This window comes from Neopsephotus bourkii, unplaced genomic scaffold (assembly GCF_033783945.1).
Source record: "Neopsephotus bourkii isolate Nb327-2 ecotype Australia unplaced genomic scaffold, CSIRO-AGI_Nbou_v1 NB_1542, whole genome shotgun sequence".
NCBI classification, from domain to species: domain Eukaryota; kingdom Metazoa; phylum Chordata; class Aves; order Psittaciformes; family Psittacidae; genus Neopsephotus; species Neopsephotus bourkii.
Window position 1 is genome coordinate 1061286 of NW_026902018.1, and position 24961 is coordinate 1086246.

At 61.7% G+C, this 24961-nt stretch overlaps 3 protein-coding genes across 6 annotated transcripts; 2 read left to right on the plus strand and 1 right to left on the minus strand.

The window, feature by feature from the left end:
- Nucleotides 1-83: 83 nt before the first annotated feature.
- Nucleotides 84-3386, minus strand: TCN2 (transcobalamin 2; the record flags this gene model as incomplete). Its single annotated transcript, XM_061370468.1, has 10 exons — nucleotides 84-187; nucleotides 276-397; nucleotides 497-689; nucleotides 785-959; nucleotides 1407-1582; nucleotides 1656-1817; nucleotides 1906-2048; nucleotides 2486-2542; nucleotides 2626-2812; nucleotides 3314-3386. Coding segments are annotated over 10 exons (1350 nt in total), but the record flags the coding sequence as incomplete, so codon positions are not given.
- Nucleotides 3387-5298: 1912 nt separating this feature from the next.
- On the plus strand, nucleotides 5299-12257 carry PES1 (pescadillo ribosomal biogenesis factor 1). The gene is made up of 15 exons (XM_061370469.1): nucleotides 5299-5421; nucleotides 5939-6018; nucleotides 6220-6373; nucleotides 6459-6568; nucleotides 8084-8255; nucleotides 8479-8568; nucleotides 9672-9788; nucleotides 9894-9971; nucleotides 10330-10419; nucleotides 10606-10736; nucleotides 10837-10962; nucleotides 11040-11224; nucleotides 11328-11461; nucleotides 11626-11793; nucleotides 12047-12257. The coding sequence occupies exons 1-15, from the start codon at nucleotides 5398-5400 to the stop codon at nucleotides 12131-12133; spliced, it is 1746 nt and encodes a 581-aa protein (XP_061226453.1). The 5' UTR covers nucleotides 5299-5397; the 3' UTR covers nucleotides 12134-12257.
- Nucleotides 12258-16548: 4291 nt separating this feature from the next.
- Nucleotides 16549-24639, plus strand: GAL3ST1 (galactose-3-O-sulfotransferase 1). Of its 4 annotated transcripts, XM_061370470.1 has the most exons (4): nucleotides 16549-16672; nucleotides 17049-17269; nucleotides 21362-21495; nucleotides 23400-24639. In XM_061370470.1, exons 3-4 carry the CDS (start codon nucleotides 21371-21373, stop codon nucleotides 24550-24552), a joined length of 1278 nt encoding a protein of 425 aa, XP_061226454.1. In that variant the 5' UTR covers nucleotides 16549-16672; nucleotides 17049-17269; nucleotides 21362-21370; the 3' UTR covers nucleotides 24553-24639. The 4 variants fall into 4 exon arrangements, with proteins under 4 accessions (XP_061226454.1, XP_061226457.1, XP_061226455.1 ...); XM_061370473.1 differs by lacking the exon at nucleotides 17049-17269 and having other exon boundaries at nucleotides 16579-16672; XM_061370471.1 differs by lacking the exon at nucleotides 16549-16672 and having other exon boundaries at nucleotides 16937-17269.
- Nucleotides 24640-24961: the final 322 nt, after the last annotated feature.

The following is a 24961-nucleotide window of genomic DNA, read 5'->3' on the forward strand; positions in this document are numbered from 1 at the left end:
CCCACCTCTCCCTTCTCCCCCCAGGGCAGATCTGGGGTGCTGGCACCCAGGCGCAGGAAAGCAGGAGGCAGGAGACAGCAGGGTCTGTGCCTGGGCAGGCGGTTCATTGCCATCACCCCCATCCTCTACCACTCAGTGAGGCGCAGGATGAGGGTCTCCCCATCGCTGGGTCTGTAGTCACCAATACCTGTGGAGAGAGGGACAGCGCCAGGTGGGAAAGAGACCGTGGGGACAGCCAGGAACCCCCTGCCTCCCGCATGTCCCCTGTCACTCACCCATCTGCAGGCTGGTGCTGGGCGCAGTGAGGAGCTGCCAGTACGTGCGCTTCTGCTGCTGCGCCTCCAGCCCCAGCACCCCGCTCAGGTAGGGGCCCTGGGGGGTGTCCCGGGTGTCAAACCTGGTGGGGGGGAGATGAGGGTGAGGGTCCAGCCCCAGCACCGCCGGGTGGATGAGCCTGGATGAGGGCATGGCCACGCCGGGCGTGAGGGTCACATACGTGAAGTCCGGGGGTCCCTGCTCTGTGGCCGCCCTGAGCACATCCAGGAGGGTGGCACCAGCGGGTACAAGCACTGAGTGGTCGTAGAGCCAGCGCTGGGGACACGGTGGCAGAGGACACTCCACCACCAGCCGCACCGTCTTGTTCCCCAGCAGCTCCGACAGCGGCTCGGGGCTGGCGGGCGTCAGAGTGTCTGCGAGAAGCCACCACGGTGCTGATGGGCACGAGGCCACCACTGCGGTGCCAAGGGTGCCAGTGCCCCCCCCCCCAGGTGTCCCCAGCTCCTACCCAGCTCCTCCTCGCAGCGCATGGAGGCGATGTCCAGGTAGGAGCGGCCGTGCAGCACTGGCAGTGCCTGGGCCAGCGTGGCGGCGGTGCTGAAGGCATCCACGTGCTGCAGCAGCGCAGCCATGGCCCGGCCGTACGGAGCCTGCGCCTCGCAGGAGTTGGTGGCGATGAAGAGCTGGGATCAGAGGGAGGAAGGGGATGGGGCAGTGCCCGGAGGAGGGAGGTGGCTCAGAGCACTGGGCTGTGGGCACCACAATGAGCTGAGCACTGACCACCCAGCCCCTGCCTCTGCCCCGGTACCCACATCTGCACCCATACCCCTGCTTATAGAGCCATAGGATCACAGAGTGAAAGGGAAAGGCTGGAAAGGATCCTAAAGCCTGCCATGGTCATGGGGAGCTTCTCATCACCCAACACCCCAAGTCCTTCTCCTCAGGGCTGCTCCATCCCGTTTCCACCCTGCCTGTGTTTGTGCTGGGGATTGCCCTGACTTGGCCATGACATTGCACTTGGCCTTCTTGAACCTCATGATGTTCACACTGTGTCTATGCTCACACCCTCATCTGCACCCATGTCCCAAACCCATATCCCATGTTGGTGTCCCCCCACACTGGACACCCACCTGCATGGCCCAGGGGGTGCTGTAGACGTTGCCAAAGAAGCCATCCTCGCCCTGTGCCTCCACCATCCTCTTCTTTGCCCCGTGCACCGCTGCCCGCAGCTCCGCCGCCAGCGTGGACCCCACCAGCCGCTCCTGCTCCAGGCAGGTGAAGGCCATCGCTACCACCGCCTCTGTGTCTGTGGGGATGGGGTGTCACCACGCAGCCGCACACCCACCCTGGGTGCCACCACCCCACCAATCCCCATTTACCTATGGCACTGCCGGCACTGTACCCGAACTTGGCATGATGCTCGGCGGCCAGGAGCCGGCGGACCACCTCCTCCCGCACCCGCTTGTGGTGCACGCACAGCGCCAGCACGCCCAGGCTGTACTGGTAGTAACTGGTGATGGGGTGGCCGTGCCGCCGGGAGCCTGGGGACAAGGGCTTGTGTCACTGCAGCCGGATGTGCCAGCGCCCAGGTGGGTGCTCGCTGTGATCACGCCATGGGGCTGCTCTCACCTGCCCAGTCCTCCTCCAGGTAGTACTTGAGCCACGTCACCAGTGAGCGCAGCGCCTTGTGCTCCAGCGGGGAACACGTGGCCCTCAGCCCCAGCAGGTACAGCGCCAGCCGCCCCGTCTCCAGCCACTCCACATCAGTGCTCCTGCAAACACCCTGTCACCCCCCGCAGCACACCCGTACCCATCACCCCTGCAGCACACCAGTACCCATCACCCCTGCAGCACACCAGTACCCATCACCCCTGCAGCACACCGGTACTCATCACCCCTGCAGCACACCCGTACCCATCACCCCTGCAGCACACCAGTACCCATCACCCCTGCAGCACACCGGTACCCATCACCCCCCCTGCAGCACACCGGTACCCATCACCCCTGCAGCACACCCATACCCATCACCCCTGCAGCACACCCGTACCCATCACCCCCCCTGCACACCACCCCCCCTGCAGCACACCTGTACCCATCACCCCTGCAGCACACCCGTACCCATCACCCCTGCAGCACACCGGTACCCATCACCCCCCCCCCTCAGCGGTGCCAGCAGAGGGGACTGTCCCTGTGTGGGTCACACACGTACGTGCTGTGCTCACTGTCTGCAGCATGGTGCTGGGGATCTCCAGCTGCCTGCAGGCTCCTGCGGGGACTCGGTGTCAGCGGAAGGCCAGGGGACACCCCGCAGTGACACAGGGGACACACAGTGTCCCCCATGGGACCTACCGGCCATAGCGGTGCTGGAAGGCGTCCTGCAGCCGCTCCAGGTACTGCTGCTCCCGGCGCAGGTCGTGCTCCCCGGCCAGGCGAAGCGCCAGGTACACACTGGGGTCAGGGTCCCGCTCAGGATCCGCAGCCAGCGCCAGCAGCCGGGAGCTCAGAGCCCGCAGCACGGCCTCTTGCCCTGGGGCTTCTACCGGCCCCGGCAGGGAGCAGAGGGTGAGTGGGGCAGGAGAGCCTTGGGGCGCCTGCAGCACCCAGCAGCGGTGGTGTGGGGCTGTGGTGGTGATGGAGACCCAGCACCCAAACACTGCCGTGTGGCCCTGCCCTCTGCACCCCCCTCAGGTCCCCAAAGCTCAAGTCTCTGCCCCAAAATGGGGAATAAACAACATAAATGTCACGAAGCAGGAGTGTGGAGAGCCCAGTGCAACCCATGGGGCTGGTCGGGGGCTGCCAGGGCTGCCCTGTCCCCAGGGCAGGTGCTGGGAAGAAGGGGGCACAGGAATGAGGCTTAACCCCAGTGGGCACTTCACAGAGCTCAGCCCTGCGCAAGCCATCACCAGAGCGGTTCCACCCGGCCAGCATCTGCCCCAGAGCCAGGGCACGGGGCTGGAGCATGGGATGGGGCTGGTGTCACTGCTCAGCCAGGGGGAGCCCCGGGGCTGCTGCGGGGTGTGCCCGGGGCCATACTCACCGCAGAGCCGGGCGGGCAGGACCGCAGGCTGCAGCAGGAGCAGCAGGAGCAGGAGCAGCCACACGCTGCAGCGGGACGGGGGGTGCTGGGCCATGGATGGCTCTGCACAGCGCAGCGCGATGGGGTGAGCTGGGACGGAGCCGGGCAGGGAGCTGTCCCAAGAGGCTGTTTCCGCACACTGGAGCCGAGTCAGCAGGAACAGGGAAGAACTTTGGCTGGAGGCGAAGAGAAGGGAAGTGAAGCCCGACCCCCGCGGGGCACAGATAAGGAATTCCCGGCCCCCCTTCCCTCCCCGCTCCGTGACCCGGCACAGCCCGGGTCAGCACAGGGTGTCCCTGCCCTGTGCCGGGGCAGCGAGACCTGAACCCCTGCCTGGGTCAGAGCCACCGGCCAAAGTCAGCAACGAGGGATGGGGCTGGGAACCCCGTGCTCCCGCACCCCCCGTCCCCCCCCCGTCCCCTTCGGGAGCTGGAACTCGCTGTCCATATGGAACTGCACACAAGGATTAACCAGCCCAGCACGGCAGCGGGTGCGGGGGGGCTGAGCCCCACCAGGTGAACCCTGCCGTGGGGTCCCAGGGTGCTGCTGGGGACACCCAGGCAAGGGGCAGAACCCCTGCACTCGGTGGGGGCTGAGGACGTGGCTCCTGGCCTCTACAAGACACAGTGGGGACCCATGGGTGTCCCACCAGTGACAGGAGGTGGGGAGGCAGTGGGAAGGGATGAGGATGCACAGCACCAACAGCACCCAGAGGCACCAGGAGCGGGTGAAGCACCCAGAGCGGCTGCAACCTGCAGTGGGGACAAGAGCAGCTCCAGGGACCCACCAGGGTCAGGTCCAAGCCCTCATTACCCACAGCCCCACACAGCACAGCACAAACAGCACAGAATCAGCCTGGGTTGGGCTGAAGGGACCTCAAATCTCTTCCAGCTCCATGCCCAGCCCCGGGCAGGGACACCTGACACTGGGCAAACATCAAACTGCGTCAACAGCCGTCACCCTGAGAGGGTCCCCGTGGATGTTCAGGGGATGCTCAGGTGCCACCAGAACGGCAGCACTGACCCAGAACACCCCCAGGAGAGCAGAGCCAGCAGAGCCTCAACTCCTCCCTTCCATCAACCCCTTCCACCGTGGAATTGTTCCTTTGCCCCATTTATGGTTTGTTTGGTGGTTTTGGTTTAAGGCAAACAGCTCATTCCAGTGCAAACAGTGGGGCTGAAGAGCCCCCTCTGTGCTGGGAGCTATTGGTTATAACCCCTCTGTGTTGGGAGCTATTGGTCATAACCCCTCTGTGCTGGGAGCTATTGGTTACAACCCCTCTGTGCTGGGAGCTATTGGTTATAACCCCTCTGTGCTGGGAGCTATTGGTTCTAACCCCTCTTTGCTGGGAGCTATTGGTTATAACCCCCATGTGTTAGCAGCTATTGGTTATAACCCCTCTGTGCTCATGGCTGTTGGTTATAACCCCTCTGTGCTGGGAGCTATTGGTTATAACCCCTCTGTGTTAGGAGCTATTGGTTATAACCCCTCTGTGTTAGGAGCTATTGGTTATAACCCCTCTGTGTTAGGAGCTATTGGTTATAACCCCTTTGACCGTCCCGTGTCACCCAGCGCTTCCCCCGGGAGCGGCACAGACCACCCCAAACCTCCTCAGCTCCTGATCCCCGGGCACACCGAGGCCCGGAGCCCCTGCGGGCACTCACCCCCGGCGCGGGGACCTGCGCCCCCCGCCACCACGAGTCGGTCCCCCCGGGCCCGGCCTCTCCCAAGCCACGGGGACACCAGAGCCGGAGCCGCCGCTGCGGGACCGCGGACCGGGGCCTACATTGGGGACCAGCCCCCGCCCCGGCCCGCCCCTGCGGCCGCCCCGGCCCCGCCTCGCTCACCCCAGCGTGCCCCGCGCAGCAGGACCCCTCCGACGGGGGCGCGCGGGCTGCCCGCGGCGCGCCTGTCCTGCCCGGCGCTGCCCGCTCCCCTCTGCGCGGCTCCGGCGGGTGAGGGCCCCGCGCCCCTGTTGCAGGCAGCGCGCGGGCAGCCCGGGGTCCTGCGGCGCGCCGGGAACACGCGGCAGCGGCGGCGCGGCCATGGGAGGGGTGGAGAAGAAGAAGGTACCGGTTACCCCCCCCTTTCCCCGCACCGGAGCTCCCCTGCTCCGGCACCCCAGTACCCGGCTGTGTCCGTACCGTGTCCATCCCCCCCCAGTACCCGGCTGTGTCCGTACCGTGTCCATCCCCCCCCAGTACCCGGCTGTGTCCGTACCGTGTCCATCCCCCCCCAGTACCCGGCCGGGTCCGTACGCTGTCCATCCGCCCCCCGGTACCCTGCTGTGTCTTTACCGTGTCCGTACCGTGCCCATCCCTCCCCGGTACCTTGCTGTATCTATACCGTGTCCGTACCGTGCCCATTCCCCCCGGTACTTTCTGTAGCCTACCGTGCCCGTCCCCCCGTACGCTCCCGTGTCCTACCGTGTCCGTTCCCCCTTCCCCATCTCCCCCTGTACCTTCCCGTGCCATCCCTCACCCCCTTTTCTCGCCGTGCCCACTGGCTCTATTCCGGCCCGCCGGTTCCCCATCCCGGTCCCGGTAGCGGCGCTCCCGGTACCAACCCACCCCCGTCTCTCCGCAGTACGAGCGCGGGGCCGCCACCAACTACATCACCCGCAACCGGGCGCGGAAGAAGCTGCAGCTGAGCCTGCCCGACTTCAGGTGCGCCCAGCATCCCCCCGGGCCCCCCGCAGGAGATGGGGCCTGTGGCGGGGTGTCCCTGTGGGCCCTCCCCATGGGGAGCCGGGTGTTGTGTCCTGCATGACCCGGGGTCTCAGGGTGCTGTGGTTTGGGGTGTCCGAGGGGTGGCAGCACCATCGGGTGCTACAGCCCTGCGTGTCTCACTCTCATCGCCGCCCCCAGGCGCCTCTGCATCCTCAAGGGGATCTACCCCCACGAGCCCAAGCACAAGAAGAAGGTGAACAAAGGCTCCACGGCTCCCAGGACCTTCTACCTCCTCAAGGACATCAAATTCCTCCTCCATGAGCCCATCGTCAACAAGTTCCGCGAGTACAAGGTGATTTCCCTTCAGGAGCCCCTAAGGGGCCCTAGGGGCTCGGCCTGTCCCGCAGATCCCCCCCAGCATTCCCGCTGTCCCGCAGGTGTTCGTGCGCAAGCTCCGGAAGGCGTACGGGAAGAGCGAGTGGAGCACCGTAGACCGGCTGAAGGACAACAAGCCCACCTACAAGCTTGACCACATTGTGAAGGAGAGGTGGGTGAGCTGCATGCCCTGCCCTGGCAGAGCTCTCCTCTGTGCAGGAGCTTGCCCCGGAGCTGTGGAGCCTTTGCTGTGTCCATCCCTCATTCGGGATCCATCTCCTGTGTGTATCGGGTGATGGAAACTGGTGTTTGTGGGCTGGAGGAGAAGGGCAGGGTATGCTGCAAGCTGGCTGTAGCAATGCATGAGTGAGCAGGGAGTGCCTGGCTATCCTAGATGGATGTGGGATCTCCAGGAAGGCGCTCAGAGCTCTCCTCTCCATGGGCACTGTTTTCCTCAGAGGGAGGGCTGATGGATGGTGACTCTGGGTGACTTGATGGGTTTGGTGGCAGTGGGAGAGGACAAAACCAAAGCAGGGAAGGAACCTCATTGCCTCCTCATTGTCCCAGTGGTGTCCGGGCTTCATTGTGCTGGTGCAGGTTGAGGAAAGGGAACTGGCACCAAGGAGCAGGGACTGCCCTGCAAGCTCAGGATGGGGGATGCTGTGACTGCAGCACTGCTGGAGTGGTGGGACCTCACCATCTGACTGCAGCCTTGCAGCTTTCATCCAGCCAAGGAGTGCCCCGTGCCATTGTGCTGCACCACAGGAATACTGGTCCTGGTGGATGCAGGCTGGGATTCAGCGTCACAGACTGGTCTGTGTAAGAAGGGGCCTTAAAGCTCCTCCAGCTCCAACCCCTGCCACGGGCAGGGACCCCTTCCACTGGAGCAGCTTGCTCCAAGCCCCTGTGTCCAACCTGGCCTTGAGCACTGCCAGGGATGGGGCAGCCACAGCTTCTCTGGGCACCCTGTGCCAGCGCCTCAGCACCCTCACAGGGAAGAGCTTCTGCCTAAGAGCTCAGCTCAGTCTCCCCTCGGGCAGGTTCAAGCCATTCCCCTTGGCCTGTCCCTACAGGCCCTTGTCCCAAGCCCCTCTCCAGCTTTCCTGCAGCCCCTTTAGGCACTGGAGCTGCTCTAAGGTCTCCCCTTCAGGAGCCTTCTCTTCTCCAGGCTGCCCCAGCCCAGCTCTCTCAGCCTGGCTCCAGAGCAGAGCTGCTCCAGCCCTCGCAGCAGCTCCGTGCCCTCCTCTGCACTCGCTCCAACAGCTCCACGTCCCTCTTGTGCTGCTGCCCCAGAGCTGGATCAGGGCTGCAGGGGGGGTCTCCCCAGCGCACAGCAGAGGGGCAGGATCCCCTCCCTGAGCTGCTGCTCACGCTCTGGGGATCAGTCCAGCACATGGTTGCCCAACACTCAGTGCCTGTGGGTGCTCTAAAACCTGTTGACACCACATGGTAACCGGTCTGTTGCTGTCCTGGCTCCCTGGAGAGCCCTGAGCCCCCGGAGCTGGTGTCTATGAGCTCCCCAGTGCCCAGCAGGGACACCCCATCGCTGTGGGCCACCAGTTTGGTGGGATGTGCAGGAGGCTGATGCTCTTTGGTTCCAGTTCCGTTGTCCTGCACGGTCTCCACAAGCCCCAGCAGCTCCTGGTGGATGTGGCTGTGTGTGATTCCTCCTCCTCCCCGGACACAGGTACCCAACCTTCGTGGATGCGCTGCGGGACCTGGACGATGCTCTCTCCATGTGCTTCCTGTTCTCCACCTTCCCACGCACGGGCAAGTGCCATGTCCAGACCATCCAGCTCTGCCGGCGCCTGGCCGTGGAGTTCCTCAACTACGTGATCGCCTCCCGCTCCCTGCGCAAGGTGGGTGCTGTGGGAGTGGGGGGGTGAGACCCCCTGGCCTGGGCGATTGTGGTGGTGGGGATGAGCTTGTGCCCCTGGATGGCACTGGGCCCACTGTGCTGGTGCTGCTGGGTGCTGCTGGGCAGCCTGGTGCTCCCCTGGTGACCCCACTGACAGGGGAAGGGTTAACAAGGGAGCACCCATGGTCTTCCTCGCCCTGAGCCTTCCCTCCATTCCCTCCCAGGTCTTCCTCTCCATCAAGGGCATCTACTACCAGGCCGAGGTGCTGGGGCAGCCCATCACATGGATCACCCCGTACACCTTTGCCCATGATGTGAGTATCAGGGGGAATGCAGCAGGATCTGTGCGGGACCCCCAGTACTGCCTTCCCTGGGATAGGGAAGGGGTAGAATAGAATCACAGTTTGGCTTGGAGAGGATCCCCAAAGCTCATCTAACCCAGCCCCCTGCAGTGAGCAGGGATATCTTCAACTGGACCAGGTTGCTCAGAACTACATCCAGCCTGGCCTGGAACACGTCCAGGGATGAGGCATCCACCACTGGTCTGGGCAACCTGTGCCAGTGTTCCACTGCCCTCATGGTGAAAAATGCCTTCCTCATGTCCAGCCTGAATCTCCTCTTTCAGTTCAAACCCGTCACCCCTCATCAGACACATCAGGCGCTGCTGAAGTCCCTCCCAAGGACAGCTGAGGGACCATCCTGTGGCTCTCATGCTGTGGAACCCATAAAGGGCCCTAGGTGGCCTGGTGGGGCCCAGCCCTCCAGGCTGACTGTCCCCGTGTCCCCATGCCTGGCTGTACCAGCCTCCCCAGTTCCTTATTTCCTCTTGTTAATTGCCAAATATGCCTTATTCAGCAATTAAAGATTAACCTGAGGAATGAGGCTGGTACCACTTAGTGAGGAGCCGAGTCAGACTCATCGCTGTGCTGCACCTTGCCAACATCATATCACAGAGTCATCCCAGGCTGGTCTGGGTTGGAAGGGGCCTTAAAGCTCCTCCAGCTCCAACCCCTGCCACAGGCAGGGACCCCTTCCACTGGAGCAGCTTGCTCCAAGCCCCTGTGTCCAACCTGGCCTTGAGCACTGCCAGGGATGGGGCAGCCACAGCTTCTCTGGGCACCCTGTGCCAGCGCCTCAGCACCCTCACAGGGAAGAGCTTCTGCCTAAGAGCTCAGCTCAGTCTCCCCTTGGGCAGTTCAGAACCATTCCCCCTTGCCAGGCAGGACCCTCTCATTTCACCCCTGGGGTTGGCACAGTTGGGTTGAGCCTTCCCAGTTTTTTGTCTGGCCCCTGCTGGGGTTCCCCCCTCCAGCTCGCCCTGCAGCATCTCCTTGGCCAGCCCATGTCCTGCCCAGGTAGCATTAGTTCTCCCTCCCTGGAGTTTGCCCCTGTGTCCTCACCCTTGCTGTGCCCGCAGCACCCCACGGACGTGGATTACCGGGTGATGGCCACCTTCACCGAGTTCTACACCACGCTCCTGGGCTTCGTCAACTTCCGCCTCTACCAGTCCCTCAACCTGCTCTACCCACCCAAGGTGAGGCTCGGGGTGCTGAGAAGCGGGGCTGTGCTGGAGGGTTGGGGGGTGTTTGGGGTCTCTGGGATTTGGGAGCTGCCCCCCACATCCTGTTTCTCCCCCCAGATCGATAGCCAGGCTGATGCTGAGCTGAAGCCTGCAGAGGGCTCGGAATATGCCATGGATTCGGAGAGCTACCTGGAGGTGAGGGACACTGCTGTCACCGTGCTCCATGGGAGGATCCTGCATGGTCTTGGTGTCCTGACCCCACACCTCCTCCTGCTGTGGGGCACTTGGTGTGTAGGGACTGAGGAGCAGAGCCAGACCCTTCCGTGGTGGAGGAGGCTGGTCTCAAACTCCTTGTTGGACAAGGGAGGAGCTGTGCTTGTTGTCCCTTCTACATGGTGGGGGACTTAGGGTGGGACAGTACATGGAGGAGGCTGAATACCTCTCCAGTCTTGTGACCTCTTGGTCTGAGAAGCTCCTTCCCCCATGAGGCTGCCCCTTTTCCCATCCCAAAGCCCTGTCTGAGCCTGACCCTCCTCATCTGCTCCCGCTGCAGAAGCTGTCGGCTCTGAGCTCCAGCCTGGCCCGGGTGGTGGCACCAACCCATGAGGAGGAGGTGGAGCTGGATGAGTTCCCAGTGGAGGGGGTAAGAGCCTGGTGGTGGGGCTCAGCCCTGACCTTGAGGGATCCTGCCTGGGGTAGGTTTTGTGCCCAGGCAGGGGCTGGTGTGGTGCTGGGAGGGACTGGGAGTGTGATGGGGCTGGCACCCTGCAGAGAGGGGCTTGGCAGGGGCTGGTCTTGGGGAGGAGGCTGAATACTTTGCTTTGAGCAGGAGACTGCGGAGCAGATGGATGCGAGGAAGAAGGAGCAGGAGGCCGTGGAGAAGCACAAGAAGCTCTTTGAGGGCCTGCGCTTCTTCCTCAACAGGGAGGTGCCTCGGGAGCCACTGGCCTTCGTCATCCGGTACGTGCTGTGCTGCCCCTCCATCAGGGCTTGGGGGCCGATGCCTGACCTCCTGCAGGCCCCCCCTGCCTGCCTCACCCCTCACTGGCCTTTGCTGCAGGTGCTTTGGTGGCCAAGTCTCCTGGGATAAGTCCTTGTGCATCGGGGCCACCTACAGCGTGAGCGACCCTTCCATCACACACCAGATCGTTGACCGGCCCCAGGTGCCCCAGCAGGTTGTGGGCAGGTCGGTGAGGCACAAGAGCTGTCCCCTGCTCCCCTCTAGCCCATGAGCTCCAGAGCTTGAGTCCCTCTGCCCCACAGGTACTACCTGCAGCCTCAGTGGGTCTTCGACTCCGTCAATGCCAAGCTCTGCCTCCCGGTGGCCGACTACTTCCCGGGGGTGCTGCTGCCCCCCCACCTCTCGCCCTTCGTGACGGAGCAGGAGGGAGACTACATCCCTCCTGAGAAGCTGAAGCTGCTGGCCATGCAGAGGGGAGAGGAGCCAGGTGATGCCAGGCTCTGGGATCAGGAGCTGGGGAGTTGAGCAGAGCTGGACCTGCTCTGGAGCCGGTGCTTGCTCTGCCGTTGGTAACGATGCTCTGTCTGCAGATGAAGAGAGTGAGGAGGAAGAAGAGGAGGAAGAGGAGGACAACAACGATGAGGAGGAGGAGGAAGATGAGTCTGAAAAGGAAGAGGAGATGAAATTAAAGAAGCTGGAAGAGCAGAAGACTCAGAGCAACAAGGTACGGAGCTGGCACTGCTGTGGAGGGTGCTGCTCCTGCAGCCACCGCACCGCTGGGTCCTGGACCCCTGCCCCTGCTCAGGACCTGCTGCCTGCTGTGGAGGGTGCTCCGTGTGTCCCTGGGGAGGGCGGTGGGTTCCGGGTGCTGAGCTCCGGCTCCTGCAGGCGCTGCCGGTGACGGTGACGGCCGGGAAGCTGCGGCTGGAGGACAAGCAGCGCCTGGAGCAGGAGCAGCAGAGCGAGGAGAAGCGCCTGGCCATCATGATGATGAAGAAGAGGGAGAAATACCTCTACAAGAAGATCATGTTTGGCAAGAAGAGGAAAGTCCGAGAGGTAGGAGCATAGGGCTGTTGTGGGCCCAGCACCTTTGCCTCTTCCCAAATGGGCTCGTGGTGCTGGATCCCTAAAGCCAGGTCCACCCCACCTTGTGCTGGCTCTGGGCTGCACCTTCTGCTCTCCTGTAGCTGGTGATGGTAGCGACCCGGGTGCCTGCAGCACATGGCTCCATCTCCCCACGCACAGCCAGAGGTTGGTGGGACTGGGGTAGAGCTGGCTCTGACTCTGCCTCTCGGGGGGTTCTCCACAGGCGAACAAACTCGCTGCGAAGAGGAAAGCCCACGATGCTGCTGTCAAGGAGGAGAAGAAGAAAAGCAAGAAGGCACGGCGAGCGTGATGGTGCTGTGCCCTGTGGACACCCGTGTCCTTGGCTGAAGAACCCTCAGCTTTGATCCTGGGACAGGAATGCAAAATGAAACCATTCCCCCTCTGTAAATAAACCTCCTGCTGTGCCTTTCCCAGTCTGCTCATCCTGCCTTGGACCGTGGCATCAGGGTCACCAGCCCCTCATGCTGGTGCCACCTCTGCTTCCTGACCCACAGGGGGGTGAGTGAGGAGGAGGAGGCTGTTGCAGGTCCCTTTGGGGTTGTTCCCTTTGGATTGGCACAGCCCTGGGTGGAGGAGCAGGAGCTGCCGAGCACTGCCCAGCACAGAGCGCCCTGGCTTTGGTGGAGAGGAGCCCATCCTGGAGCCACCCTCTTGGCTTTTTACCTGTCATTAAAGCAGGTGACACTTACCCAGTGCTGTCTCCTCTGTCCTGGCTGTGGTGGGACCGCACCGCATCCCGTGCTCTGCCCAGTGCACGTGTGGGGCTGGAGGAGGCTCCTCATCCTGCGTGGGGCTGAAGAGACAGAGCCTGGGCCCCACTCCAGGTGCCCCAACCCCTGGGCACCGTTGGCTGTGACCTTGCTCCTTGTCCCCCTTTGCCCATCCTTGCTCCCAGCAGCAGGTTTGGGAAGGGTCCGCTCTACCCTGGCTGCGTGCTCCGCTCAACCCAGCTCCATGGGGAGCAGCACCAGGCTGGAAAGCAGCTCTGTAGGGAAGCACCCGGAGCTTTCTGTGGGCCACCACCATGCCCTAGGGGGCAAGCACACCAAACAAAAAACACCACCCCCCCCACACCCCCAAAGGCTGTGGGACATGGGAGCGTGTCCAGCTGGGGCAGGGCCTGGAGGTGCAGCAAGGACTGGGGCTGGAGAAGGGGATGCTCAGCGGGGTCCTAGCAATGGATGTGAACACCTGAGGGGAGCAAGTGGACCTGGAGCCGGGTTCTTGTCACTGGTACCCAGTGCCAGGGTGAAGGTGATGGCACAGACTGACCCAGGAGGCACAGGGGCACTGAGGAGACCCCATGGCCAGGGCCTGCCACAGGGTGCCCAGAGAAGCTGTGGCTGCCCCATCCCTGGCAGTGCTCAAGGCCAGGTTGGACACAGGGGCTTGGAGCAAGCTGCTCCAGTGGAAGGGGTCTGTGTAGAGCACACTGGGGGTTGGCAGCCCCCATCAGCAGCATTATCCCCCCCTTTTCCCCTACATCCATGTATTCCTCCCTCACCCATTCCCGCCGTGGGGCCTGCTCACGGGGTTGAGGCCTGCTCATGGCAGCCCGGGGCAGAGGAGCTGGGTAATGCCTGCAGTGGGGCAGCATCCGTGGGGCAGGTTCCCCTTTCCCTGGCTCCTCCGCGGGGTGGGAAGGGGGGGTCCCGAGGTGCTGGGGGGGCCCTGTGGCCTTGGTGAGCTGGGTCGTGGTGGCCATGGCGGGGCCTCCATGGGCCCCATGTGCTCGGCCCTGCGGGGCTGCCTCGTCCCGCAGCAGTTCCATGGGGACGCGCTCGCTCCGGCCCCGCTGCCGGCTCCGCCGCCTCACGGTGCTGCCGGGGCAGGGCCGCGGCCATGGACTCACCGCAGCCATGGGCTCACCGCAGCCATGGGCTCACCGCAACCACCCCCCCCCCACCACCCACCACCACGCAGCCATGGGCTCACCGCAGCCATGGGCTCACCGCGGCCGTGCTGTTTGCCTGCCCTCCCCTTCCCCCTGCCCCACTCCCGTCTTCGGCTCCCACCGAGACCTTCTTCTCCTTTCCGTTTTCTTAAATTTTCCTCTTTTTTTATTTTTTTCCTTTTTAATTTTAATTTTCTTTTTCTTTTTTGCCTTTTTTCTTTTTCCTGTTTATTTTTTCCTTTTTCTTTCATCTTTTTTCCTTGTCTCTTTTTCCTTTTCTTTTTCCTTTTATATTTTTTATTCTCCCTTTACTCTTTTTCCTTTTTTATTTTCTATTTTTCTTTTTTGCATTTTCCCTTTTCCTTTTTTTTTAATTACTTTTCTCCTTCCCCCCCCCCCCTCACTTTAGGACTTGGGAGCATTTTGCTGTTTATTTTTTTTTCCCCTTGTTTTTCCCCTTCCCTTGATTTCCCCTCTTGGAAAACGGGGGGGGGGGGGGGAGGCACCGCATGGGGCAAGCTCTTGGGAAGCTGCACCTGGAGCCAGGCTTCTACCATGGGCCAGAAGAACTTGAGTGGAGTTTCCCAACTGCACCAGAGCCCTGGGAACCCACAGCACCCACGGCACCCACAGCACCCACAGGCACCCACAGCACCCACAGGCACTGCAGCACCCACAGCACACACAGCACCCACAGGCACCCGCAGCACCCACAGGCACCCACAGCACCCACAGACACTGCAGCACCCACAGCACCCACAGGCACTGCAGCACCCACAGCACCCACAGCACCCACAGTGGGCACCCACAGCACCCACAGGCACCCACAGCACCCACAGAGCACCCACAGCACCCACAGGGCACCCCCACAGCACCCACAGCACCCACAGGCACCCACAGCACCCACAGGGCACCCACAGCACCTGCAGTACCCACAGGCACCCACAGGCAGTGCAGCACCCACAGCACCCACAGGCACTGCAGCACCCACAGGCACTGCAGCACCCACAGCACCCACAGGCACTGCAGCACCCACAGCACCCACAGCACCCACAGGCACCTGCAGCACCCACAGCACCCACAGGCACCCGCAGCACCCCCAGGCCCTGCAGCACCTGCAGTACCCACAGGCACCCACAGGCAGTGCAGCACCCACAGCACCCCCAGGCCCTGCAGCACCCACAGGCACTGCAGCACCCACAGGCACCCGCAGCACCCAGAGGCACCCACAGCACCCACAGGCTCTGCAGCACCCACATCACAGCACCCACAGGCCCTGCAGCACCCACATCACAGCACCCACAGGCCCTGCAGCACCCACATCACAGCACCCACAGGCCCTGCAGCACCCACATCACAGCACCCAGAGGCGTGGTGCTGGGGTGGGTGCTGGGTTCAGGTCTCTGGGCTGGGCTGGGCCGGCAGAGGTCAAGGACCGGTCGCACCACCCGGACCGGCACCGGTTCCCATCTCTCCCACCCTGATGACACCTTCTCCCTGTGACAGCTCCGTGGAACACCGCACCTGGGAACACCGCGTGGCCGGCAGGACCGAGCCCCGGCACCACCGTGCTGCTGCCTGTGCCACCGCCTGTGCCACCTCCTGCCTCCTCAGCGCATCCCTCGGGATCCCCCGCTCCAGCCCTGCTCCCCAGCACCAGCAGGGGGGATTCGCTCTGCCCTCTCCCAGGTGGGTGGGGGACACGGGGGAGGCCTCCTGGGGATGGGTTCCACCCCATGGGGTGCTGGAGATGGGGTGTCACAGCCCCCTGCTCAGCTACACCACACCTGGGGTCACCAGCTTCCCTTCATCGAGCCGTCCTTTGCAGGGTGGGAGTTCTTTGTGGCAGCAGTCCCAAAGCAAAGGGGGACCCTGGAATGGAGAGGTGCCCTGTGGAGAGGCTGGGGGGTGGCTCCTTGCCCCCATGCTGCTGTTTCTGGGTGAGGGGATGGAAAGGGCCGGAAGAGCCAGGGCTGATGTTTAATCCAGTGTCGTGGCCTGTGACAGATGGGCCTGGGAGGAGGAATCCTTGGCATGATCCCTGCCAGGGCTGGATGCAGCTGGAAATGCATCAAACAGGGGCTGGAGGAGGCCATGGGCTCGGACACACTTGGGACAAGCCTCCTGTGGCTGTCCCACAGCAGCCTCTGCTCCAGCAGAGCACATCCCAGCGTTGCCCATGCTCACTTGGGCCCTTGCTCTCTCCCCTGCACGGAGGTGCCCTTTCCCCTCTGCTGTCACATCCCTCCTGCACGGTGGGGGGGGGGTCCCAGGGGACCAGGGCCATGCCAGCTCCTGCAGGGTGGTGGCAGCTCCTTGTCCCTCATCTTGCCATAGCAGGGGACATTCTGGCTCTTCCCATGCCCCAGCACGGCTGGGGATGCCTGGGGATTGCACAGGTTTGAGCCCGGGGTGGAACCGGTCCCGCCGAGGCAGGGCAGGATGTGCCCACTGCCTGCGGTGGGACAAGAGCTCAGCAAACCCCAACCCCTCCATCCTGCTGACTCAGGTGAGGACCAGCAGTGGGAAGTGCCGAGGATAGGTCTGGGAACACAACAGCCCCATTCCTGCCCCACCGTGGGGTGATGCAGCCCATGGGGCTGTGTCTGCAGCAGCTGAGCAGGCAGCAGCACCGCTGAGCCCCCCACAAGTGGCTTTTGGGTACCCCCAAATCGCCAGCGCAGCGCAGTTGGGAGCAGCGCTGTGGATAAGGCTGGTGGCAGCAGAGTGGCTCCACCGTTATCGCACGGGTTGGGTTCGGGGAGCAGAAATACTGCTGCCACAAAGGCCATAAAAGCTCTTTAGATAGGGCGGGCGCGGGGAGGGAGGGCAGGGAGCCTGCGGGAGGGAGGATGAAGAGGAGCTGGCGCGGTGCTGGCCGGGCACCCCGGGGCGGCAGGGACGGGGCTGTGGGGCCGAGCCCCCCATCTCCAGGTGAGCTGACAGCAGCCATGGGACACGGCAAGAGGCGAGGAGCCGGGAGCCACCGCTGAGGGACAGGCATTGCTCCCCCCGGCCGGCGGCACCCCGGCTGCCAGCGCAGGGCCATGCCGGGCTGGGTGCTGCCGGTGACAATGTCCCCGTTGAGGCCCGTGGCGCAGATGGAGACAAACGTGGCCGTTGTTCTGCTGGGCAGCGGCTCAATGCCTCCTCTGTGCCGCGGCGGTGGGTGGGGAGCCGGAGGCTCGGGGTGGCCGCGGGCACCCAGGGGCTGGCCCGGCCGTGCCGGGGGAGCCGGGCAGTGCCCGGCCGCAGCCCCGCGTCCCTCCCGCAGCGCCCCTCATCGCTGCCTCTTGTCCCCCTTCCCCAGGCCAGTGACACGGGGCCGGGCCCCCGGAGATGCCGTAAGCGCTGTGGTTAGAGGGGAGGCTTCGGAGCAGCCAGCGTTTGCGGGGAGCTGTCGGGAAGAGCTTATTCCATGTCGGAGCAGCATCGGCATCCTCGCCCCGTGCCACCCGCTCCCCCTGCGCCCCGGCCAGCCCAGGAGAGGAGAGGGAGGGCTCACAGAGAGCAGCTCAAGCAGAGGAAAAGGTGATGCTTGGGGGGCGGATCTGTGGGAGCTGTGGGGATGGATGTTTGTACCCATGAGGGGTGTGCAAGGGGGGTAGGAAGCATCGTGTCAGCATAAAGTTGTGATTGTGGGATAAGGACCGTTTCCATGGGCTTGTAGGGCCAGAGGAGCAAGGGGCAGGTGGATGTGGACAGCAGCTCTAGTGGTTGGATGTAAAGGAGATGGCGCCTATAGGGAAAACCCCAAAGAAGGCTCTGGGATGTCCCCAAGGAGCAGAGGAGCTGCTGGGACATGGGGATGGAGCTGCAGAGCCGCATGGCCTGGGCCGTGCTGGGGGTGACCTGTGGGGATGGAAATGGCCGGTGCTGCCGTGTCCTCCGGCTGGGAATTTCAAGCAGGCAGCTGGGAGCCGGCGCTGCAGCTGCCCGGCATTAATGGCAGCCCCAGGAGAGCGCCTCGGTCACCACGTTTCTCTCAGCAAGCTATTAATAATTAAGCCACTCATTGAAGGCAAAGTCAATAGAGGAGCTGGGTTGGGAACTGTTTGTCAGAGCCACCCCAGGGAGCCAGCCAGGGTGGAGCTGCATCCTCCCGGCATCCCAGTGTGCAGGGATGGGGTTCCGTGCTGCTGCAGGGGGATAGTGGGACCCCCAAGGGGCTGGAGCCTGGAGGAGGGCTCATGGAGCTGGTTTGCTTCCATGGGGTCAGTGCTGCTGTGCTGACAAGGACAACCAGCAGGATGCAGCTTCTCTTCGGTGCTGGTGGGAGTCCCCACTGGCACTGCCTGGCTCCCACCAGCACCTTTCTCCACTGTGGATGGTGACCATGGGCAAGACCAAAGTGTGGCTGCTCCCGGGTATGTGAGACCTTCAGGTCCTCACACCCTGGCTGGGGTAAGGGCCAGGGCCCCCCGCTCCCATGTGGTTCTGTCAAACACCCGCTGTGTCCCATCTGTGCCGTGCTGCGGCTCCACGCACCGGGCAGGATGAGCGCTGCCTGAGCCCCGTCCCTGCTGCAGCGCAGCGCTTGGGGGAGCTTTTGGGGTGCCCCCACGGCGCCGGTGTCCTCGCTGCAGCGCCGGGTGCCAGGACGAGCTGTGCCCCGCTCCCGGCCGCAGCCCGGGCTCCGGTTGCACTTTCCATTCATTATTCATCGAGCTGGAAATCTCAGCACCCGAGGCGCCGGGGGGGCGGGCAGGGGGAGCAGCCGGCCGGGCTCTGCGTGTCCCAGCAGCATTCCCAGCACCAGGTAACCCGCCTGCTTTGGGGGGCAGCGGGGATGAACCGAGGGGGCTTTGCTGCATCGGGAGGAGGAAAGAGCCGGGGCTGGGGAGATGCTGCTGGCGCTCAGGCGTGGAGCCATGGAATGGATGGGGTTGGGATGGACCCTGGACCTCAGCCAGCTCCGAGCCCATGGAGGGAACGGGGCTGCGGGGCTTTGCCCCAGCTCCGGGGTGCTCCCGGGCTCCGGTGCCGCGGTCACGGTGCCGCGTCCCCGTGTCCTGCCGCAGAGGACAGCCTGCAGCAATGCGGCCGCGGGAGAGCGGAGGTGCCCGAGCACCCCCCCCCCGTGTCCCCGGCTGGGCCAGGGGGCGATAGAGGTGGGCACGGGGCTCTGTGTGTGTGTTCCTGTGCGTGCATGGGTGTGTGTGTGCATGTGTGTGTGTGTGTGTATGTATGTATGTGTGTGTGCGTGTATGTGTGTGTGTAATGTGTGTGTGTGCATCGGTGTGCATGTATGTGTGTGTGTGCATGGGTGTGTGTGCATGGGTGTGCATGTGTGTGTATGTGTGTGTGTGTAATGTGTGTGTGCATGTATGTGTGTGTGTAATGTGTGTGTGCATGTATGTGTGTGTGTGTAATGTGTGTGTGCATGTATGTGTGTGTGTAATGTGTGTGTAATGTGTGTGTAATGTGTGTGTGCATTTCTGTGTGTGTGCATGTATGTGTGTGTGTAATGTGTGTGTGCATGTATGTGTGTGTGTATGTGTGTGTGTGCATGTCTGTGTGTGTGTGCATGTATGTGTGTGTGTGTAATGTGTGTGTGCATGTATGTGTGTGTGTGTAATGTGTGTGTGCATGTCTGTGTGTGTGTGCATGTATGTGTGTGTGTATGTGTGTGTGTGCATGTATGTGTGTGCGTGTAATGTGTGTGTGCATGTATGTGTGTGTGCATTGCTGTGTGTGTGCATGGGTGTGCGTATGTGTGTGTGCATGGGTGTGCACGTATGTGTGTGTGTGCATGTATGTATGTGTGTGTGTATGTATGTGTGTGTGTGCATGTATGTGTGTGTGTATGTATGTATGTGTGTGTGTGCATGTATGTATGTGTGTGTGTGCATGGGTGTGTGGGTGTGCATGTATGTGTGTGTGCATGGGTGTGCATGTATGTGTGTGTGCATGGGTGTGCATGTATGTGTGTGTGCATGTATGTGTATGCATGTGTGTGTGCATGGGTGTGCACGGGTGTGCACGTATGTGTGTGTGCATGGGTGTACATGTATGTGTGTGTGTATGTGTGTGTGCGTGTGTGTGTGTGCATGTATGTGTGTGTGCATTGGGGTGTGTGTATGTATGTGTGTGTGTGTGTGCATGGGTGTGCACATATGTGTGTGTGTGCATGGGTGTGTGTGTGTATGTGTGTGCATGCATGGGTGTGCATGTATGTGTGTGTGCATGGGTGTGCCTGTATGTGTGTGTGTGCATGTATGTGCGTGTGTGTGCATGGGGGTGTGTGTGTGTATGTGTGTGTGCATGCATGGGTGTGCATGTATGTGTGTGTGCATGGGTGTGCCTGTATGTGTGTGTGTGCATGTATGTGCGTGTGTGTGCATGGGGGTGTGTGTGTGTATGTGTGTGTGCATGCATGGGTGTGCATGTATGTGTGTGTGCATGGGTGTGAATGTATGTGTGTGTGCATGTATGTATGTGTGTGTGTATGTGCATGTGTGTGTGTGTCCCCCCTGTGTATGCATGGGTGTGCATGTACGTGTGTGTGTATCCCTGTGTGGGTGTGCATGTATGTGTGTGTGTGTATCCCTGTGTGGGTGTCCATGTCCTTGTGTGGGTGCGCATGTCCTTGTGTGGGTGCGCATGTATGTGTGTGTGTGTATCCCTGTATGTGTGTGTGTGTGCATGGGTGTGCATGTATGTGTGTGTGTGCATGTGTGTGTGTCCATCCCTGTGTATGCATGGGTGTGCATGTATGTGTGTGTGTATCCCTGTATGGGTGTGCATGTATGTGCGTGTGTATCCCTGTATGGGTGTGCATGTATGTGTGTGTGTATCCCTGTATGGGTGTGCATGTATGTGTGTGTGTGTGTCCCTGGGTGTGTGCATGGGTGTGCAAGCATAAGGGTGTCTGTATCCTTAGGAGGCATTCATAAGCACACACATGGGTGTACATGTGTCTGCATGCATGTGGATGCATGAACACACGCAGATACGTACACCCGTGTGTGCACACACAATACATGCCTGTGTCCCGGTGTGCATGACTACATGCGTCTCCACACACACATATGTGCATGGGTGTTTGTGTGCCTGTGCCCTCTGGCTGTGTGCACACCCCGCTGCATGCACACGTGTGTAATGCTCAGGGAGGTGACACCTGCCCGGGGTCCCCCTTGTCCCATCTGGAGCCCCCCAAGGCTGAACATTGCCCTCAGTGCTGCCGGCGGCACCAGGACCTCCCTCATGCCTGTGCTGGGTGCATAGAGCAGCATCCACCCATGAGCTGATGGGGCTCCTGATGCAGCTGGAGGTTTCCTTGGGAAAAGGGACCCCGGTGCCCTTGGAAAGCTCCTGCCCATGTCCGTGGTGTTCCAGAGCTCTCATTCTGCCCCATGGCAGCTCCTTCCATGCCCTGGTTCTAGCCCAGTCTGTTGGGTTTTGTCCAGGTGGGCAAAGGTTGCTCAGGTTGGGCAGAGCTGCTGCTCCTTGGCCATGAAGTGGTTGTGCCAGCACTGGGGACACGCCTGGTGCTGCCTGACCTCAACCTTGGCAGCGCCGGTGCCAAAACCCGCAATGAGATGCTTCCCAGGGCATGGGAGTTGAGCCCTCTCTGGCCCAGCTTCCCCATCTCCCGGTGCTAACAGCTCTCCTCTCCTGCAGGTGACCAGGATGCTGCACCATGGGAAGCACTGGAGGTCCATGTGCAAGGGGCTCGTCCTGGGGACCCTCCTGACCAGCTTCATGCTGCTGCTCTACTCCTACGCTGTCCCTCCACTCCAAGTCAGCATGGCAGAGTGAGTACCCCAGCAGCTTGGCCACCCTGTTCCATACCCAACCAGAGCTTTCCAGCCCTGGAGAGCTTGGGAAAATCCTGGGGCTTGCCAGGCTCTGATGGCTTCACACCAAGGCATCCCCTCCCTCCAACCTCATGCTGGTGTCTGCACCCCATGAGTTGGTGAAGGGGAACCCCAGCTCCCCGGGGGGATGAGGATGCTCACTGTGGGGCAGGATGGAGATGTGTGTACCCATACACACACCATGGGTGATGGTGGGATGGGGAGGTGCAGGGAGAAGGAAAAGCATCCCAGGGACATTCCCCAGCAGGCAGGAGCAGCAGGCAGAGGGGAGCAGTTACTTGGGTGCTTATCATCGAGGGCTTGTCCTTAGGAGTTACCAGAGGGCTGCCACATGTACACTGTCACGCAGAGCAATGGGCATGGAGAGGTTCAAAGCTCTGTTGCTCAGCTCCTGGCATTGAATTTATCTCTAAGCTTATCCCCAGGATCCACCCGTGGGTGTTGCATAAGCTGCTGCCCATGGTGCCCAATGGGATCGTTATCAGGAATCAGCTTTGCACCTTCATTAACAGTGTCCAGAGTCACTCACAGAGGGCTCTGGTGCCTGCCCCAGGCAGCTCGGGTAACACACATGGTGTTCCCAGTGCTCATCTGTGGGGCTGGGCATGTGGATTATTCCCCTCTTCACTGGGATGCTGGATCCTCCACAGATCCTACAAGGTGGGGGGGGGACATCTTCCAGACCTCACAAGAATGTTAATAGCTCCTGTCCATGGAGTTATGGCCATGGAGAGCTTGTCTTGATGCGCATCTCAACATCACCAGGGCCACCAGTGCCATGCCCGTGGGGAAGGATGGGGACCCCTCTGCTCAGGCTGTGCTGATGCTGGTGGAGTCTGACCCCCAGAGCAGCGCATCCTCAGTGACTGGGGTGGGTGAGCTTGGTTTGGTGGCTCAGGGGCTCTGGGGATGGTGTGGGGTACAGGGGGCTCTGCCCAAACGCACAGGGGATTCTAATGGGTGCTGGGCAGGAACAACCCCAGGTTCCAGTATAGATTTGGGAACGACCTGTTAGAGAGCAGTGTAGGGGAGAGGGACCTGGGGGTCCTGGTGGACGACAGGGTGACCATGAGCCGACACTGTGCCCTTGTGGCCAAGAGGGCCAATGGCATCCTGGGGTGTATTAGAAGGGGGGTGGTTAGTAGGTCGAGAGAGGTCCTCCTTCCCCTCTACTCTGCCCTGGTGAGACCTCATCTGGAATATTGTGTCCAGTTCTGGGCCCCTCAGTTTAAGAAGGACAGGGACCTGCTGGAGAGAGTCCAGCGCAGGGCAACTAAGATGATGAAGGGAGTGGAGCATCTCCCTTATGAGGAAAGACTGAGGGAGCTGGGTCTCTATAGTTTGGAGAAGAGGAGATTGAGGGGTGACCTTATTAGTGTATATAAATATATAAAGGGGGAGTGTCACGAGGATGGAGCCAGGCTCTTCTCAGTGGCAAACAATGATAGGACAAGGGGCAATGGGTACAAACTGGAACACAAGAGGTTCCACTTAAACTGGAGAAGAAACTTCTTCTCAGTGAGGGTGACGGAACACTGGAACAGGCTGCCCAGGGAGGTTGTGGAGTCTCCGTCTCTGGAGACATTCAAAACCCACCTGGACACGTTCCTGTGTAACCTTATCTAGGTGTTCCTGCTCCGGCAGGGGGATTGGACTAGATGAGCTTTTGAGGTCCCTTCCAATCTCTAACATACTGTGATACTGTGATGAGCACCCATCCCCAGGCCGAGCACCCTTCCGCGGTCCAGCTCCTCCAGGAAGGAACCCAGCTAATCCTCAGTGGTGGCTGAGCCGCGTTGCCCCAACTGTCCCCTCACGTTGTCCCATCTCCTCCCCACCAGGATCCCCATCTCCTCCTCCTGCTCCTCCTCCGCAGCCCCCGGCAAGGCTCCGGCCTCAGCAGCCAACGGCACGGGCAGCGCGTCGGGCCAGAGCTGCGTGCCCAGGGTGAACATCATGTTCATGAAGACACACAAGACAGCCAGCAGCACCATCCTCAACATCCTCTTCCGCTTTGGCGAGAAGCACGGCCTCAAGTTCGCCTTCCCCAACGGCCGCAACGACTTCTACTACCCCTCGTTCTTCGAGCGCAGCCAAGTGCAGCACTACCGGCCCGGTGCCTGCTTCAACATCATCTGCAACCACATGCGCTTCCACTACGAGGAGGTGCGCAAGCTCCTGCCGGCTGACACCACCTTCGTGACGGTGCTGCGGGACCCTGCCTACCTCTTCGAGTCCTCCTTCCACTACTTCGGGCGCGTCATTCCCCTCACTTGGAAGCTGAGCGGGGACGACAAGCTGGCCGAGTTCCTCCGGGACCCTTGGCACTACTATGACCCCAACGGGTTCAACGCTCACTACCTCCAAAACCTCCTCTTCTTCGATTTGGGCTACGACAACAACATGAACGCCGACAGCCCGCTGGTGGAGGAGCACATCCAGGAGATAGATCAGCGCTTCCACCTTGTCATGTTGCTCGAGTACTTTGATGAGTCGCTGGTGCTGCTGAAGGAGCTGCTGTGCTGGCAGCTGGAGGATGTCCTCTACTTCAAGCTCAATGCCCGCAAGGGCTCCACTGTGTCCCGGCTGACACCTGAGCTCTATGAGAAGGCCACCTCCTGGAACCTCATCGACGCCAAGCTCTACCGCTACTTTAATGCCACCTTCTGGCGGAAAGTGGAGGCCTACGGGAGGGAGCGGATGGCCAAGGACGTGGCTGAGCTGCAGCGGGAGAATGAGAAGATGAAGAGCATCTGCATCGATGGGGGACACCCTGTGGACGCCAGTGCCATCCAGGAGTCCTCCATGCAACCCTGGCAGCCGCTGGGGGAGAAGTCCATCCTGGGCTACAACTTGAAGAAGAAGATCAATAAGAAGCACCAGAAGCTGTGCCGCAAGATGCTGACGCCCGAAATCCAGTACCTGACCGACCTGGGGGTCAACCTCTGGATCACCAAGCTATGGAGCCGCGTGAGGGACTTCCTCAAGTGGTAGGGGGTGGCGGGGGTCCCGCTATCCCCCGGGAGGAACCAGGTGCTTTCCTTTTTCTTACTCATGGTGTCTGTTGGTTGGACATGAGCAGAACCCGGGAATGGTCAGGGGTACCCTGCACCCGCTTCCTGCAGAGCCCCAGCTTGGGCACCCACCAGAGCCTCTCCCTCAGCCTCCAAGAGCATCAAGGACTGGGGGCTTGGGGTGGTTTTTTCCCAGGAGGATCCACTTCTTTCTTCTCCATGGCAAGGCTGGAGGTGTTCATGAAGGACCTGTTGTGGTGGGAGCAGCACTTCCATCACCATGCAGCTGGAGGCAGCATGGGCAGGGTGTCCTCCTTGGCCACCAGGGAACCCAAACCTCGAGGGGCTCCTCAAAACACCCCATTTCCCTTGAGCTCCTGGAGCTGCTG